Source organism: Scyliorhinus torazame, chromosome 10 (genome assembly GCF_047496885.1).
Source record: "Scyliorhinus torazame isolate Kashiwa2021f chromosome 10, sScyTor2.1, whole genome shotgun sequence".
NCBI classification, from domain to species: Eukaryota; Metazoa; Chordata; class Chondrichthyes; order Carcharhiniformes; family Scyliorhinidae; genus Scyliorhinus; species Scyliorhinus torazame.
The window spans coordinates 204,840,832-204,860,645 of record NC_092716.1 but is presented as its reverse complement, the minus strand read 5'-3'; the positions used below and the strand labels follow the sequence as shown (position 1 = coordinate 204,860,645).

The 19,814-nt window shown below is 40.8% G+C and overlaps 1 protein-coding gene across 1 annotated transcript in view; it reads left to right on the top strand.

Moving 5' to 3' along the window:
- Positions 1 to 19,814, top strand: part of LOC140384522 (ATP-binding cassette sub-family C member 8-like) — a 497,256-nt gene that overhangs the window by 20,043 nt on the left and 457,399 nt on the right. Inside the window, 3 exon segments of the mRNA XM_072466291.1 lie at positions 1 to 163; positions 281 to 422; positions 17,765 to 17,886. Coding sequence (XP_072322392.1) covers positions 1 to 163; positions 281 to 422; positions 17,765 to 17,886 — 427 coding nt within the window.

Here is a 19,814-nt window from a genome sequence, read left to right as displayed (position 1 = left end):
AGCCCCAGTTCGACCATGTCCTTGTCTTTCTGTGGCAATGACAACGACACGGCTGCGTACAATGTGGACAAGGGAGTGCTCAACAACGGCTGCTTCGTGGACGCTTTGAACGTTGTCCCACATGTGTTGCTGCTCTTCATCACCTTCCCCATACTCTTCATCGGTAAGCGACGTCAACCCGGAGATCGCCGCCGTCCCGGTTGCATTTTGGTGTTAACATATTCACAGCGCTGTCGTTCTGCCAATCTGTCTAAAATATCTGCACTCTTTTGGATTTAAGGTTGGGGAAGTCAGAGTTCCAAAGTGCACATTCACCACAGCACGTGGTTGCATTTCCCTGGGCACAATTTGCGATGGATCCTCACTTTTATACTCATGTTTATCCTGGTGTGTGAAATAGCAGAGGGAATCGTCTCGGATGGGTAAGTAAGTGGCCGCATGTGTTTTGCAGATCGTCCTGGGGCTATTTTTACTGAGCGAGCTGAGCACCAGTTGTCCTCTTGCAACTGTGCAGTTCAGCGTCAGGCACAGTGAAACGTGTCTTCAGTGTTACCCCGAGCAGAAGCTGAGTCCGGCAAGGCCGTGCTACGATCTGAAAATAACCTGTAGTAGGTTATTAACCTCTATCGAGGTTAGCATAAACTCGGGCATTGTAGCAGCAACTTGATTTTAAATGATCAATTAAATAGCAAGCGAAACGCCGCCAGAATATTTGAACACAGGTACCCAGTGCATCAGCTTAGAATTCCTCGCAACTTTCAACTGATTTTTAAAATCACGCTCCAACTTGCTCCCGAAGATCTCCTCTGGGGGAATTTTTAGAAGGAAGACCTAGCCTTTCATGAAGAACCAAATGTGATGTGCAACTAAGCGTTTGCTTCAAGCAGTCTCTTTCAATGTATAATAATAGTTACTATTTAAAGGGTATTGATACAGTCAGCTCCCCCCCCCCCCCCCCCCCAGGGGGAATAGTAACTGATCATTGGGAACGTTGAAACATTTTTACTGTTAGGTTACATGGATAGGTAGAGGCAGGACTCATAACAAGGCAGAGATGAGTTCAGTGAATTGAGGTGCTGGCATTCTACATTGGATCCTGTATCCAAGTCAGCCCCGATAGGATAAAACAAACTCTGAACAGTGAATCTAAGGTTAAACTAATCTGGGGCCAACTGTATCCATGCTCCCAGTGTGTTGGAGTCCACAGGGTAAACCTTTGCATAATTTGGCCCTAATTGTGTGCTTTGGACATTTGCAGGTTACAATGGGGAATTGAAATCTCATACTGGCTCATCAGGGGGTGCTATTCTCTGTTTATGGTTAAAAGTACAACACACAGAAGATTTATTCTGCATTTGGCCCATCTTGCACTTGACCAGGAGTTAGAATAATCTTTATAATCTTTATTAGTGTCACAAGTAGGTTTACATTAATACTGCAGTGAAGTCACTGTGAAAATCCCCTAGTCGGCACACTACGGCGCCTGTTTGGGTACACCAAGGGAGAATTCAGAATGTCCAATTCACCCGAACAGTTGGTTAGTGCCAAGACTCTGCAAAAGGTGGAAACATTGACCGTCCTAAAAAAAGTTAGAAGAGTTTTGCTGAAATATTGGTCTCACTAGAGGAACAGTCTTGGAGGTCACTAGACGGTATTAGCAACAAATCTCAATACTTCCAATGTGGTCAGGGTTCCAAAGTTATAATTGTATGGTATAACAATACTAAAACATTTTGATTTAAGAATGGACATCTGTAAAGGACAGTGATTGACCTTTCACAATTACTCAGGTTTTGATGGATATTGTCACGGTCTGATATGAAGATAATACCTGCTTCAAACTGGAGCAAACTGATAGTGCTGAACCTTTTACTGCTGCTACTACATTCTCTCCTGGTCAGGAAAAATGACATTTTCTGTATGCATGCATTCAATTCTGCGTTACATTATATTGCCAGTAAAAAAGCCATCAACATTGTCAGCTCTTTGCTGTTTTTAAAAAAATATTTTTTATTCTCCTTTTTCACAATTTCTCCCAAATTTACACCCACCAACAATAAATAATAATCAGTAACAGATATGTACAAAAATCCCAAGCTCTTAGCTGTTATTGGAATGTTTAAAAATTAACATTTGGGAGTTGTTTGTTGGGTAACTGCAGTCACGCAGGGTTACGGGCAGAATGAAGCACAGAATCTGATCAGTGACTTTACTCACACCTCCCCAGAAAGGAGTGGAGCCGGGTTCAGTGAATGGTTTTAAGGCAGAGGTTCATAGATTCCTGACTCACAAAGAAGTCAAAGGATATTGGGGGTAGGCACAAATGTGGAGATGAGGCCACAGTCATATCAGCCATGGCAGGCTCAAGGGGCTGAATGGCCTACTTCTGCTCCTGTTTCAATGAGACCCTGCAAAAGGTGGAAACATTGCCAGCCCTAAAAAATTTAAGAGTCTTTCTGAAATATTGGCCTAACTAGGTGAACAGTCTTGAAGGTTGCTAGACGATATTAGCAACAAATCACAATACTTCCAATATGATTAGGTTTGTATGTCCCACATATACTTGGAAGTAAATCACATTAAATTACTGCAAACCAATAGTGGAATGAGGCCGTTATAAATTGATTTTCATTGGCCACACAATATCAGCTATAATTGTTTGACCTGTGGAGAGTAACAGTTGCATTTGAGTGTTTCACAAGATTTCAATGCAGCCAAAGATTTTATAGGATTTCAGGCCGCAAGAATGAAACAAGAAAAGTTTTTGTGTGTAACCTGAGCACTGACTTTGTGTATTGGTTTGAAAATCCCTGTTATGCATTACTTTAAGAAGTCTTACAATACCAGGTTAAAGTCCAACAGGTTTGTTTCAAATCACTAGCTTTTGGAGCACAGCTCCTTCCCCAGGTGAATGAAGAGGTGGGTTCCAGAAATATATATATATAGACAAAGTCAATGATGCAAGACAATACCTTGAATGTGAGTCTTTGCAGGTAATTAAGTCTTTACAGGTCAATATATATGTTTCTGGAACCCACCTCTTCATTCACCTGAGGAAGGAGCTGCGCTCCAAAAGCTAGTGATTCAAAACAAACCTGTTGGACTTTAGCCTGGTGTTGTAAGACCTCTTACTGTGCTCACCCCAGTCCAACACCGGCATCGCCACATCATGCATTACTTTGTCATTGCTCACTTTATAGTTATTATCCAGGAATAGTCTACAAATATTTACTATTGGTAGCTGTTATGTCATGTGATTGAATAGCGAGGTGCAGCAAAACGTAGAATAATACATGCATCTTGTAGGCCCAAATTTTCTGGTCAATATGGCAAAAGAACAGTGCTCACCATTCATCTTGCTGTCAGCTTCCCACAGTGTTTTTGCTGGTTTGGAACAGAGATTTACACTGATCCAGTGTCAAATCCATAATGTCACCCTCTACAGGGCATCTGTGGCTCTTCTGAGTAGGGCAGGAAATAGGAAGGTTCCTCAACCAATCAGATTGAAGAATCCTCACAGGTGTGCAGTTCTGAACCAGGAAGTATAAAGCAGAAGGCATAAATTAGATCTGAAAGTGCACTAGAGATTGGGAAAGAAGTATGGGATTAAGAGAGAGGGATAAAATAAATAGGAAGAAAAAGTAAAGAGAAAATATGTGAGTGGTTTCAAATCTCCAACACTAAATTAACTTCTGATGGAATGCGATTCCACAACCGGGAACCAGCCAGGGAGGTTATCAGGCCGTTAAAAGTCCATTTATTCCTGAAAGCACCAATCCTAACATTTTTTAGCCTATTTAGAGGGGAACTAAAGGAAATTTCCCGAAGTTTACACGATTGCATTCATTTCAGTGTTAATTTCAATGAGGAGTGTAACAGTTACCCTGTGAAAGACTGGAATATTGCTGACAACAACTTTCGGAATTCAGCATTTAACCGTGCACATTCAGACACTGCGATTTGCTCAAATAAAAGCAAAATACCACAAATGCTGGAAATATTAATTGAAATAAAATACTTGCTGGAAAAACTCAGAAGGTCTGGCAGCATCTGTGGGAAGAAAAACAGTTCACGTTTCGAGTCCGTATGACTCTCGTTTGAAGAAGATTCTTTGAAGAAGAGTTATATGGACTTGAAACGTTAAGAATTCTGGGTGAATTCTTCGCCTCCCCAGCTGCGTGTTTCTCGGCACCGTGCTGTCACTGGTCAATGGGATTCTCTGTTCCCGCCACTGATCAATGGGATTTCCCATTGTAGCCACCCCATGCCACCAGGAAACCCGCAGGCGGAGGTGCGATGCCAGAGGAACGGAAGATCCCGCCGGCGGAGAATTCACCCCTCTGTTTCTCCCTCCCAGATGCTCCCAGACCTGCTGAACCTTTCCAACATTTTCTGTTTTTATTAACTGGAATTTGCTGTCTGATTCACTGTGCTGTTGTCTTACTGTCATTGTCCATACAAAAACTGGCCTATAATGAAACACAAATATAATAAAATTTGGTTCTATAGTAGCTTTTCCCGAAGGTGAATATCATCACTAGTGGTGAAAGATCAGTTGACACAGTAATCAATTTGTAATGCCATGCACTGTAACTTCATGCTGACTGGCATATTAAATAGATGATTAATTATCTGCTTAGTTGCTCCTCTTGATATCAGTTGTTAAGGTCAGCTGCTCTTAATGTAACTTTTTTAAAATTGTCTCCACCAAGTCCTATATCAGCATCCTGAGGTGTTTGAAGATCTGGTTAGTGCCACAAAACATTTTGCTCAGCGTTAATTTGAAACTGGATGAATACAACAGAAACAGTAGTAATATTACAAGCAGTTGATATCAAATGATCAGATGCAAGAAGAAAGGCTGAAATTAACAAGAAGCTTGAGTTAAAGATGTCTGCACCAACAGTAAATTAAGATATTATAATTGTTATCGCTTCTCAGCCTTTTGGTTAAGATGAGCGTGAGGTCAGGTGTAATGCCTGGTTCTGGTATGTCTCTCTTGTGGGGTCCATGAATTGGATTCAATTTGAATTGGCTTTTGGAGCAGACAAGAAGCTGGATTAGGGATTTGCCCCTGTCCACACTCTGAGCTCTGGCTTTGTAACTCTGATAAAGTAATGGAAAAAAATATATTATAATTGATACGATCTCTGTACGAACGTACAAATTGGGAACAGGAGTAGGCCACTCGGCCCGTCGAGCCTACTCTGTCATCCAATAAGATCATGGCTGATCTGATTGTAACCTCATCCCCACATTCTTGCCTACCCCCATACCTTTCATCTCCTTGTTTATCAAGAATCTATCTACCTCTGCCTTAAAAATATTCAGACTCTGCTTCTGCCATCTTTTTTTCCAATTAAGGAGCAATTTAGCGTGGCCAATCAACCTATCCTGCACATCTTTGGGTTGTGAGGGTAAGACCCACGCAAACACGGGGAGAATGTGCAAACTCCACATTGACAGTGACCCGGGGCCGGGATCAAACCCAGGTCCTCAATTCCGTGAGGCAGCAGTACTAATCACTGAGCCACCGTGCCGCCTTCCACCATCTTTTGAGGAAGATAGTTGCAAAGATTCAAAACCCTCTGAGAGAAAAAAATCTCTCATCTGTGTGCAAAATGTGGGTCCCTTTATCTTTAAACAGTGGCCCCTAATATTAGACTCTCCCAACAGGAGGGAACATCATCTCCACATTGGCCGTGCCAATACTCCTCAGGATCTTATGTTTTAGTCAAGTCACCTTTTACTCATCTACACCTTAGGGAATACAGAGACCAATCAATTTTAACTTCCAGTTATTAGCTGAAAGAATGGCACAACAAGATTTAATGTTTTAGAATTTTTACTGTAACAAATAACTAAAAGCACTTCTGACCAAACATTTTCTTTTTGCGGGTAACTTTACTTTAAACTGCTGAGAGTTACATTCTACTTTAGTACATACCACACATTACACAATCCATGGAATTGCAGTTCTTTTAGAAAACTGCTCACAGCTATCACCACCTTTCAATGGGTTCAGTTCTCCCTGCTTTGCCAAGTAGTAACTTTGAGTGACCGTCTGAGGTTTTCTTCAGATTTTGGAAAGTTCCTAAATCCATCACCAGCAGTAAAGCCTGTTCCATTGATTCATCTACCCCCTGGTCATGGCAGGGTGAATCTCATGGAACCCTTAAATGGCTGTGGGATGTATCTCTTCAACTAGACCGTCTCCTTCCCACATCCGGTTGTGGGAGCTCATAAAACCAAGCAACCTTTCTCTTGGCTGATTACGCTGAAAAACTGCCATCTGTCTGTGATATTCATTGAATTATAGGAAAGCCTGTACCTGATCTCAAAAATTGCTTCCCCTCTCTTATTCCTCATGTCAATGTGAAACACATTAACCATGTATTCAGGTGGAAATTCTAATTAGCTCCCTCCCCCCCACCCCCCACTCCCACCACACAAATCACTTCCATGTTAGAAGTGATTGAACAATTTACAGCACAACTGTTTACAACCTCATATCTTCAATACCTTTCTGGGACTTTGGGTGACACAGAGTGTAAACTCAGATACTGCTGCCATTGTCTTCAAACATAAATACCTTCAACCTTCTTCCCAGTAAAACTACATTTAATCTCTAAATATCAAACCACCCAGGCTTACTGTAAAGCCTTACTGAACAAGTCTCATGGCCCCCTTTATTTATCCTAAATTTAAAGATACAGTCCCAAAACATAATAATCGTATAAACCTTACAATTGTAATGTAATTAAAAATTCCGGAGACATGGTTCATTTCAAAAGATGACAAATAGTTCCATCTCTAACATAGAACAAAACATAGAAAATACAGCACAGAACAGGCCCTTCGGCCCACGATGTTGTGCCGAACCTTTGTCCTAGATCAATCATAGATTATCATTGAATTTACAGTGCAGAAGGAGGCCATTCGGCCCTTTGAGTCTGCACCGGCTCTTGGAAAGAGCACCCTACCCAAACTCAACACCTCCACCCAACACCAAGGGCAATTTGGACATTAAGGGCAATTTATCATTGGCCAATTCACCTAACCCGCACATCTTTGGACTGTGGGAGGAAACCGGAGCACCCGGAGGAAACCCACGCAGACACGGGGAGGACGTGCAGACTCCGCACAGACAGTGACCCAAGCCGGAATCGAACCTGGGACCCTGGAGCTGTGAAGCCATTGTGCTATCCACAATGCTACCGTGCTGCCCTTGAGAACAAATAAATCTACACTATATCATTTTACCGTAATCCATGTACCTATCCAATAGCTGCATGAAGGTCCCTAATGTTTCCGACTCAACTACTTCCACAGGCAGTGCATTCCATGCCCCCACTACTCTCTGGGTAAAGAACCCACCTCTGATATCCCTCCTATATCTTCCACCTTTCACCTTAAATTTCTAGAGGTATGTAGAAAATGGAATAATCACACGAGAAAGTCTACTTTAGCATGCGTGAGACAATTTGGAAACGAGTGAAGGCAAATTGATAAAAAAGCAAAATACTGCAGATGCTGAAATGTGAAATAAAAACAGAAATTTTGGAAATACTTAACAGGTCTGTCAACATCCATGGAGGGAGAAACATTTTTGGTTAATTACAGGTTAATTACCTTTCATCAAAATCAGAAAAAACTTAGAAAATTAATGTCAAAGGAACGCACACAGTGAGCTAATGGACAAAAGACGAACTATCAGTAAGAATCTGGTGCTGATGCCCTCCACAGAGCACAAATGTTTCTGCTGCAATAAGAAGGATATGTAAAATCAATAATATTGCAGTTTAGATTTGGAAGCACCCTTTTACTATCAATGATAGAAATGAGACAAGTTCGTGAACATGGGTATGTTATGAGTCCGGGTTTACAGGACCCCAAAGTGTTTCATGGAGTTCAACCGACCCACAACTTTTAATAGATTGTGGTGTGGGAGGCACACGGCGTGCTCTCCAGGTGTGATACAGCAGGAATGGACAAATGGTTTTTAAAACAAAACAATGTTTATTCTATGAACTCACGTTTACCTTTTAAAAACAACCATTGAATATCTTAACACCCATTACTTCAAAGATAACCCCAAAAGACTACAACACTAAATAATCCTTCAAACTGTTCCTTTAAACATCCAAAAGACTTCAAACCTTCAAAAATAATAACACATTAGGTTACATTCAATATATTCATACTCTTTGGATTGCAGACATCAACAGACCAGCTCTGTGTTTCTTCCTGCAGCTCTCAGCAAAACACACAGACACTCCCAGCTGCCTTCTCAAACTGAAACTCAAAAAAGCAGAAGTGAGCTCAGCTCCCCCCACACTCTGACATCACTTCAGTAATATGATAAGCTCCATTTCTTAAAGGTACATTGCTTAAACATCCATTTCTTAAAGGTACTCTCACATGAAACCTCCTGCCAAGAAAATAAAATAAACCATCAACTTCAAGATGGTTTCATTTTTCACCTTTGCACCATCAATTAAGAAATGCACACAGTAAAAACACTTTACCGGTTCAAAGAAAACAACACGCAAACAGGTATAATAATATAGTCCATTTTTGTTTTTCGTTCTTCGTCCTCCAACCGAAATCCTTCCGTTCATCACATTCGTGACAAAGCATCGGCTATCACATTTTCCCGTCCTGCCACATGTACTATTTTTAAATGAAATGGCTGTAACAATAAACTCCAGTGAAACAGCCTCGCATTGTTATTCCGGAATCGCTCCAAAAACGTCAACGGATTATGATCAGTATATATAATGGTGTCAGACGGATTGCTGGTCACATAAATGCGAAAATGTTGCAAAGCCAGCACCAAACTGGCTTTCATTTCATTACATTTCACTTTTCATTTGAAACTCAAAGTCGCCTTCTCAATCGTTGAATACTTTTCCTGGTGAGAATTCAATTTCTTTGAAAAATAACCAACAGGCTGCTCCAGCCCTTCGTCGCCATCTTGTAGAAGCATCGCACCTACGCCCACATCACTCGCATCAACAGCCACTTTGAATGGTTTGGTAAAATTTGGGATGACTAACACAGGAGCAGTGGTTAACACAGCCTTCAGCCCATCAAATGCCTGTTGACACGCCACTGTCCACTGGAATTTGTTACGCTTCTTGAGCAAGTCCTTCAGTGGAGCGACCACACTGCTAAAATTTGGTACAAATTTCCGGTAAAATCCACTCATACCAAAAAATCACATTATTCCCTGTCGTGTCGAGGGTATCGGAAACTCTCCACTAACTTTCGTTTTCACGTCCCTTGGGACCAATTGACCCTGTCCAATTGTATGGTCAAGGAAAGTGACTTGGGCTTTTCAAAATTCACTTTTGGCTAGGTTTATCACCTAACCCGCCTCCTGAAGTCGATCGAATAACTCCATAAGATGTTTTAAATGTTCTTTCCATGTCTGGCTGAAAACTACCAGATCGTCGATATATACCGCACAATTGGGTAATCCTGAAACGACTGTATTAGTTAACTGTTGAAATGTGGCTGGGTGTTTTTCATGCCAAATGGCATAACTTTGAATTGGTATATAACATCTGGAGTCACAAAAGCTGAAATCTCCTTCGCCCTTTCGGATAAAGGTACCTGCCAGTTACCTTTAAGTAAATCCAATTTAGAAACAAAAGCGGATTGTCCCACTTTCTCAATGCAATCCTCCAAATGTGGGATAGAATAAGAGTCCGTTCTTGTAACTGCATTCACCTTTCTATAGTCCACACACAACCGTTCGGTACCATCTGGTTTAGGTACCATCACTATCGGTGAGCTCCATTGGCTGCAACCCACTTCAATTGTGCCATTTTTAAGCATAATCTCAATCTCTTTGTTAACCTGTGCCAATTTTAAAGGATTACTTATATGGATGTTGTTTGATATGAACAGCATTTCCCACATCTACATCATGTATAGCCATTTTAGTACTTCCCAATTTATCTCTACAAACTTGCCCATGTGATATCAATAACTCTTTCAGGTCAGTTCGTTTTTCCTGTGGAAGATAACTCAACAATTTATCCCAATTTTTAAGAACATCCTCATTATCAAATTTAATTTGAGGTATGTCAAATTCACAGTCATCTGGATTTGGTTCGTCACTTTGAGTCCGAATCATTAAAACCTCCTTTTTCTCTCCTTCCCTTTCAAAGTGCCTTTTAAGCATATTCACATGACACACTCCACACTCGGTGAGTCTTCCTTCTATCTGGTGTTTTTACCACATAATTCACCTCACTTAATTTCCTTTCAATCTGATACGGTCCACAAAACCTAGGTTTTAAAGGCTCACTTACCACTGGTAACATCACTAAAACTTTATCTCCCCTGGCAAAACTACGAACTTTGGAGTTCTTGTCCGCTACCCGTTTCATCACATTTTGTGCAACTTTCAAATGATGTCTAGTCAATTCACCTGCTCTATTTAATCGTTCCCTAAAATTTGACATGTAATCCAATAGTGTAACTTCCAATTTCTCGCCCACCAATTTTTCTTTAATCAATTTAAGTGGTCCTCTTACCTCATGACCAAAAATTAGTTCAAAAGGACTAAATTTGGTTGACTCATTAGGTGCATCACTAATTGCAAACGGTACGAATGGAATTTCTTTATCCCAATCCTCTGGATAATCTTGACAGTAAGCCCTCAACATTGTCTTTAACTTTGTTAAGCCAATCCAATCGAACGACTTTTATCCCTCTCGAACCCCCAATTGTTATGGGTCCGGGTTTACAGAACCCCAAAGTGTTTCATGGAGTTTAACCGACCCACAACTTTTAATAGATTGTGGTGTGGGAAGCACACGGCGTGCTCTCCAGGTGTGATACAGCAGGAATGGACAAATGGTTTTTAAAACAAAACAATGTTTATTCTATGAACTCAAGTTAACCTTTTAAAAACAAACATTGATTATCTTAACACCCATTACTTCAAAGATAACCCCAAAAGACTACAACACTAAATAATCCTTCAAACTGTTCCTTTAAACATCCAAAAAGACTTCAAACCTTCAAAAATAATAACACATTAGGTTACATTCAATATATTCATGCTCTTTGGATTGGAGACATCAACAGACCAGCTCTGTGTTTCTTCCTGCAGCTCTCAGCAAAACACACAGACACTCCCAGCTGCCTTCTCAAACTGAAACTCAAAATAGCAGAAGTGAGCTCAGCTCCCCCCACCCTCTGACATCACTTCAGTAATATGATCAGCTCCATTTCTTAAAGGTACATTGCTTAAACATTCATTTCTTAAAGGTACTCTCACATGACACCTCACCCCAAGAAAAAAAATAAACCATCAACTTCAAGATGGTTTCATTTTTCACCTTTGCACCATCAATTAAGAAATGCACACAGTAAAAACACTTTACCAGTTCAAAAAAAACAACACACAGATATATAGTCCATTTTTGTTTTTCGTTCTTCTTCCTCCAACCAAAATCCTTCCGTTCAACACATTTGTCACAAAGCATCGGCTGTCACGTTTTCCCGTCCTGCCACATATACTATTTTTAAATGAAATGGCTGTAACAATAAACTCCAGTGAAACAGCCTCGCATTGTTATTCCGGAATCGCTCCAAAATCGTCAATGGATTATGATCAGTGTATATAATGATGTCAGATAGATTGCTGGTCACATAAATGTGAAAATGTTGCAAAGCCAGCACCAAACTCAAAGTCTCCTTCTCAATCATCGAATACATTTCATGGTGAGAATTCAATTTCTTTGAAAAATAACCAACAGGCCGCTCCAGCCCTTCGTCGTCGTCTTGTTGAAGCATCGCACCTACGCCCACATCACTCGCATCAACAGCCACTTTGAATGGTTTGGTAAAATTTGGGATGACTAACACAGGAGCAGTGGTTAACACAGCCTTCAGGCCATCAAATGCCTGTTGACATTCCGCTGTCCACTGGAATTTGTTACGCTTCTTGAGCAAGTCTGTCAGTGGAGTGACCACACTGCTAAAATTTGGTTCAAATTTCCGGTAAAATCCACTCATACCAAGAAATCGCATTATTTCCCGTCGTGTCGAGGGTATCGGAAACTCCCCAACAACTTTCGTTTTCACATCCCGTGGGACCAATTGACCCTGTCCGATTGCATCGCCAAGGAAAGTGGCTTGGGCTTTTCCAAATTCACTTTTGGCTAGGTTTATTACCAAACCCGCCTCCTGAAGTTGATCGAATAACTACATAAGATGTTTTAAATGTTCTTTCCATATCTGGCTGAAAACTACCAGATCGTCGATTTATACCGCACAATTGTGTAATCCTGAAACAACTGTATTAGTTAACCGTTGAAATGTGGCTGGGGCATTTTTCATGCCAAATGGCATAACTTTGAATTGGCATATACTATCTGGAGTCACAAAAGCTGAAATCTCCTTCGCCCTTTCGGATAAAGGTACCTGCCAGTAACCTTTAAGTAAATACAATTTAGAAATAAATGCATCCTCCAAACGTGGGATAGGATAAGAGTCCGTTCTTGTAACTGCATTCACCTTTCTATAGTCCACACACAACCGTTGGGTACCGTCTGGTTTAGGTACCATCACTATGGGTGAGCTCCATTGGCTGCAACCCACTTCAATTGTGCCATTTTTAAGCATACTCTCAATCTCTTTGTTAACCTGTGCCAATTTTAAAGGATTACGTCTATATGGATGTTGTTTGATAGGAACAACATTTCCCACATCTACATCATGTATAGCCATTTTAGTACTTCCCAATTTATCTCTACAAACTTGCCCATGTGATATCAAAAACTTTTTCAGCTCAGTTTGCTTTTCCTCTGGAAGATAACTTAACAATTTATCCCAATTTTTAAGAACATCCTCATTTTCCAATTTAAATTGAAGTATGTCAAATTCACAGTCATCTGGATTTGGTGCTTTTTTGACACAAGGGGGTAAATTCTATGGTTTGCATGGTAGATGTCTACATCAGCAATTCTGACAGCAAGGTGTGGATGGTTTATGGTCTGCATAAGAGATGGCCAATTGTATGGCCACAAATTGTGTTTGTTAACCTCTGCAACTAACTCCCTTTATTCACCTCACACAAAACTTTACACTGGAAAGCAGAGTTATAACTTGCGTGTAACAGTAAAGGCTTGTTTTTATATAGTACATTTCAGGTCCTCAGGTTGTCTCGAAGCACTTCACAGCCAATTTATTAGACATGGAAGAGTACTTATTGTTCTTTGTACAGACAAATATGGCAGTTAATTAGTGCACTGCATGGTCTCACAAAGAAAATACAGGCAAACTACCAGTTCTGTTAAAGCAACTATACCTTAAAAGTTAACAGATAGTTAACTCATCTGTTATATTCATAAATTCTGACCCATCTGATGAGTGTTCCACACATTTGTATTTGTTTTGGTATAATGACCACTTAAGTTGTTGTGATGCTGTTGGTGAGATCACACCAGAAGCTCTGTATGCCTCTTTACCTAAAGAAGGGCAGAATTTCCTGACAGGTGCACAAAGTTCATTCAGTCAGTGGTTCTCAAACTGGAGACTGTGATGACTGGCGGCCCATGGAAACTTTCCAGGGGTCCAGGAAATAATATGAAAATGCCGTGGTCAAGTTTAAACAGATGAGTAGCGTCTGGAGGAATGCTCTGCAGCTACCACCGAGCACTCTCTCACCCCAGGGAGTCGAGAACAAAACTTTGTTTAGAGATAAGGGGTTGGCCACTTAGGACTGAGAGAAGGAGAAATATCTTCACTCAGAAGTTTATGAATCTTTAGAATTCTCTACCCCAGAAGGCTGTGAATACTGCATCATTAAGTATATCATAGAATCAGAGAATCTATACAATGCAGAAGGAGGCCATTCAGCCCACCAAGTCTGCACCAACCCCTGGAAGGAGCACCCTACCTAGGCCCATGCGCCAACCCTATCCCCATTACCCAGTAACCCTTCCTAACCTTTTGTACACTAAGGAGCAATTTAGCATGGCCAGTCCACCTAACCTGCACATCTTTGGACTGTGTGAGGAAACCGGAACACTCGGAGGAAACACATGCAGACACGGGAAGAAAGTGCAAACTTCCCACACACAGTGACCTGAGGCCAGAATTGAACCAGGGTCACTGGTGCTGTGTGGCAGTAGTGCTAACCGCTGTGCCATCGTGCCTATCCCAGACTGAGATCTATTGATTTGTGTGCACTAAGGTAATCAAGACATAGAACATACAGTGCAGAAGGAGGCTATTCGGCCAATCGAATCTGCACCGACCCACTTAAGCCCCCACTTCCACCCTATCCCCGTAACCCAATAACCCTTCCTAACCTATTTGGTCACTAAGGGCAATTTATCATGGCCAATCCACCTAACCTGCACGTCTTTGGACTGTGGGAGGAAACCAGAGCACAGGGAGGAAACCCACGCAAACACGGGAGAATGTGCAGACTCCGCACAGACAGTGACCCAGCAGGGAGTCGAACCTGGGACCCTGGCGCTGTGAAGCCACAGTGCTATCCACTTGTGCTACCATGCTGCCCTAAATGTGGAGATAGAGCTGGAAAGTAGAGTTGATATGAAGTTTCAGCCATGATCTTATTGAATGATGGAGAAGGCTCAAGGGATCATATGGCCTACTTAAGTTACTACTTGTTATGTTCTTGTAATATTGAGTAACTATCCATTTTCTGTGTACACCCAATATCCTAAAGGATTTGCGAATCAACATGCCAGAAATACTTGACCTGTTAACAATTCTTAAGTCTAGCTGACCTGTGATAAATAGGATATTAGCTATAGAAGGGAAGGAGATCAAATAATAAATTACTGAATATTGAAACATAGGTGCCTAATTTTTTTTGTTCTTCCATGGGTCATGGGTGTTATTGTAAGGCCAGCATTTGTTGCTCAACCCCTAGTTTTGCTGAATATAGTGTTTCTCTCGGCCATTTCCGTGGTCAATTAAGAGTTACCCCACATTGCTGGAGATCTAGAGTCATATGTAAACTAGGCCGGGTAAGGATTGCAGATTTCCTTCTGAAAAGGACATTAGTGAATCAGATGGGGTTTTACTACAACCTATTATTTTTGATTTTGATTTGATTTGATTGTCACATGTATTAGTATACAGTGAAAAGTGTTGTTTCTTGCATGCTGTACAAACAATGCACACCGTACATAGGGAAGGAAGGAGAGACTGCAGAATATAATGTTACAGTTATAGCAAGGTGTAGAGAAAAGATCAACTTAATACGAGGTAGGTCCATTCAAAAGTCTGATGGCAGTAGGGAAGAAGCTGTTCTTGAGTCGGTTCACATGGTCACTATTACTGACATTAGATTTATATTCCAGATTTTGTTAGTTGGATTTACAGTTCACCAGCTGTCATGGTGGAATTTGAATCCATGTCCTCGGAGCCTGGGCGTCCGAATTGCTAGCCTAGTGACAGTATTACTATACAGCCATCTACTGCCTTGGCAGTGCTTACTTCACAATGTAACCATATCGAGACTTTTCACTGCAGTCATCCTTTGATCAATCAGAGTGTGACTGTTTTGACAATCTGTGTTATAGATACATATCTATTAAGAAGCTCAATTGCCCTTCCTCAGCTTCATTTAATTAGAACTCTTGCAATCATTTTTTTAAAGTTTAGAGTACCCAATTATATTTTTCCAATTAAGGGCAATTTAGTGTGGCCAATGCACCAACCCTGCACATCTTTGGGTTGTGGGGGTGAGAATGTGCAAACTCCACACAGACAATGACCTGGGGCCCTGATCGAACCCGGGTCCTCGGTGCCGTGAGGCAGCAGTGCTACCCACTGCGCCACCGAGCCACCCTTGAACTCTTGCAATCATGAGAGAGAATATGGAACTTTTTACTTTTGCCAGTTTATACAGAATTTAAACCTCAGTCTTATACAATTACACATATGTTACCCTTTATAAAATATCATTGTGATTTTCTGGTCTTGAATTGGTGTGATTTTTGTTAACAAACCATCATCATTCACTATCATTAACCCTCAGGATTTAGAGCGAATGCAGATTAAGACAGCAATCGAGAAAGTGTGATCTGTTTTCCACAGTTTTACTACAGGCTACGCTGTGAAATTGTACACCCTAACCCCACCACCAGAGATGAAAGTCAGACAGTCAAATCAATTGATCGGGTGTGAACTTCCCTTCTTATACTCTTATATTGTGCTTTTGTTTAAGAGTATCTTCACATCCACACTGTTTTTTACCCTGAAGATCCTTTGGGGAATAGTGGGGGGAAGTGGTGGAAGGATTTCCAAGCTGATTATTAGCCATTGAACCATGTTGAACGCACCTTCCATGGCCAAAAATGCCTGGTGTTGGACTCTAACCTGAAGCTTCTGGTCCAGCGTTAGGGACACCATCACTGTGTCACAAGGCCTCCTCATACTATGGATAAAAACTTCAAAGAAACTTAAGCATTGTTTATTGAGGTGTAACTGGGTTTTTAATGGTGATCTGGCTAATTACTACTGATGAACAATGATTTGGTCATTAAAATATTATATTTGTGGAATGCTGCTACATGTCTCCAGTATGGTTAATTATTATTTTTTTAAATAACTATTTTTTAATGTTTGTTCATGATATAGCAACATCTACCTTAACACCCTGCGCAAGTTCCTATTTTTGTTTTGCTGTCTCAGATATTTTTTGAAGTGATTTGAATATTAGTACTTTTAATTTATTGGTTAGACATTGATGAAGATACTTCAGTGTGATAGACAGCTTGATATCATCACTGCAGCATGACTCTGGGAATCCCCATTAAATAATGCCAAGAAACCTAAAGTTCCCATCACTGAGAATGCTCGATCTCTCAGTGTTACGTTCTTGAAGACCAGCAGCTTCTGTTGCTTCTTTGCTAATCGCAATGTCAGGGCCATTGCGAACATTAATCACCTCAGTGTAAATTTCCTTTTCCAAAGTCGTTACACAATTTATATCACCAGGCATTTCCTCAGAGGTTCACCCTCTCAGCCACTATAACTGTACAGAAATCCTGTCTCTTCCTGGTTTCTGCTGCTGTTCTCATGAAGTTACAGCATTAGAGTTATAGAATCATAGAATTTGCAGTGTAGAAGGAGGCCATTCAGCCCATCGAGTCTGCACCGGCCCTTGGAAAGAGAGCACCCCACTTAAGTTCCACACCTCCACCCTTTACCCCTGTTACCCATTAACCCCACCTAACCTTTTTGGACACTAATGGCAATTTAGAATAGACAATCCACCTAACCTGCATATCTTTGGACTGTGGGAAGAAACCGGAGCACCCATAGGAAACCCATGCACACGGGGAGAATGTACAGACTCCACACAGTGACCCAAGCCGGGAATCGAACCTGGGACCCTGGAGCTGTGAAGCAACTATGCTAACCACTATGCTACCCTTAAAGAGGTCCACAGCACAGAAAAGACCCTTCAGACCATTGTGTCTGCGCAGGTCAAAAACAACCACCTAAGTATTCTAATCCCATTTTCCAGCATTTGGCCCACAGCCTTGTATGCCTTGGCATCGCAAGTGCACATCTGAGTTGATTGTACAGTTGATGGAGAGAACCCCAGAGGAAATTTCCAGGAATATGTTTCTGTACGCCGCATAATAAGCGTTAATATCCTTTAAAATAATTACACAGTCTGGTTATTTTATAAGTATTGTATTGACATTTGCCAAGTTCACTATTTTACATATATATTTTTGTTTCCGTGTTCTAGGTTTAATGATTCACGTCACTTGCACCTCTATATGCCGGCTGGTATGGGCTTCTTGGCTACGATAACATCAATAATTTATTACCATAACATTGAAACGTCAAACTTTCCCAAACTATTACTAGGTAGGTTTCTCTTTATTAGACGAGGCACTATGAAACTGAAGTTAATCTGTGGGACAGCAAAACAGTCAGAAAGACTGTCACATTGTTTTTTGCCTAAGTGTTGGTTCAGAGAAGCTCACTGACATAACTGAGATGCTTTTCAGAAGTAACAGCAACACAGATATCATACTTAATTGCAAATCCAATGAAGCTACTATCGTCAAAATATTAATTTGGCAATTATTGGTGTTCTTTGATAAGGTCACTACTAATCCACTATGAGGACCTGAAGAGGAATGACTGCCCTATCAGATCCCAACTTGATGATTTATTTTAATATATTTTTAAAATAAATTTAGAGTACTCAATTCTTTTTTTCCAATTAAGGGGCAATTTATTGTGGCCAATTTACCTACCCTACACATCTTTCGGTTGCAGACGCGAGACAACATACAGACATGGGAGAATCAACAAACTCCACTGTACAGTGACCCAGGGCCGGGATCGAACCTGGATCCTCGGCGCCGTGAGGCAGCAGTGCTAACTGCACCACCATGTCGCCCCGATTTATCTTAATATAAGAAAGTTTGCAAATGGTTTATTTGCTCATACCTGGAGTTGTTATTTCAAAATAAATTCAATCTATCAGCCCCAGCGCCGAAACACACAGTTTAGAAATCGTTCAGTCTATCGTGTCTATTCCTGCTCTTTGCCAGAACAAATCAAATCAAATCCAACTCATTCCTTCTCGTTAGTCATGTGCCATCCTTTTCTGTAAATCTTTATCCACTTTTTCCTTAAATATTTCAGCGGTCTGATACATAACAGTTCACCGTAACAAAGCTTTCCATGCATCCGAGCTTTTCATCTTTTAGTGCCAGTTTTAATGTTTAAACTTTTTGTCACTGACATATCAACTAGGTGCAAGACTATTTATTTAGTAACCCTTTCAAGACCATTATAATTTAAAAAAAATAAACCCCTTTTTATCCTACTCCATGTATCTTAAATTTCTCCTCATAGTCAGAGATTAAAATAACGGCCATCATCCTATTAACAAAGTTAATAAAGAGGAATGAGTTGAATTTAGGTGGCATTGTGTGACTACTTGTAATAATTTCATCTTTATCAAATGGAATGTAGGAATCAAGCTATACATTATATAATACAAAGGATGTCACTGTAATTATTCCCCATTATCATTTGGAAAAGAAATGACACAATTTATCAAATTAATGAGGCAGATTTGTGAAGTAGAGCACCAACAGCATTTCCATGGGGTTGTTAAGGTAACTAGCTGTTCATCTGCAACGAGATGTAATTGTACTTTGAATGTATAGATTGTAAGTATAATCTTAAGGAAAAGTGCGTGAATACCACAATTTTGTGGCAAACATTTGGATGTTGGGTACTGTTTTGAAGTGCTGTATAATATGAAATGCTATATAATATGAAGGGCTGTATAAAGTGAACTCCTTTTGCAAAAGGAACATTATCATATAGAATCCATAGAATCGCTACAGTGCAGAAGGAGGCCATTCAACCCATTGAGTCTGCATCGACCCTCCAAAATTGCACGCTACCTAGCCCCTTTCCCCCACCCTATTCCCGTAACCCAGTACATTGATCATGGCAATCCACCAAACCTGCACATCGTTGGACTGTGGGAGGAAACCGAAGCAGCCGGGGGAAACCCACACAGCCACGGGGAGAACGTGCAAACTCCACACAGAGGCTGGAATCGAACCCGGGTCCCTGGTGCTGTGAGGTCGCCGTGCTAGCCACTTTGTCACCATGCCGTCCTATATCAGGTCAAATGATCATTACTATTGCACAGTCAAGCTATGCTAAGTTCTAAATGTATATTTTCCAGCAGGCCTAACAATCAGATGTGGAAATCCTGGCTATTTTTTTCATCCATCTCTGTTCCAGTGACGTTAAAGTTAACT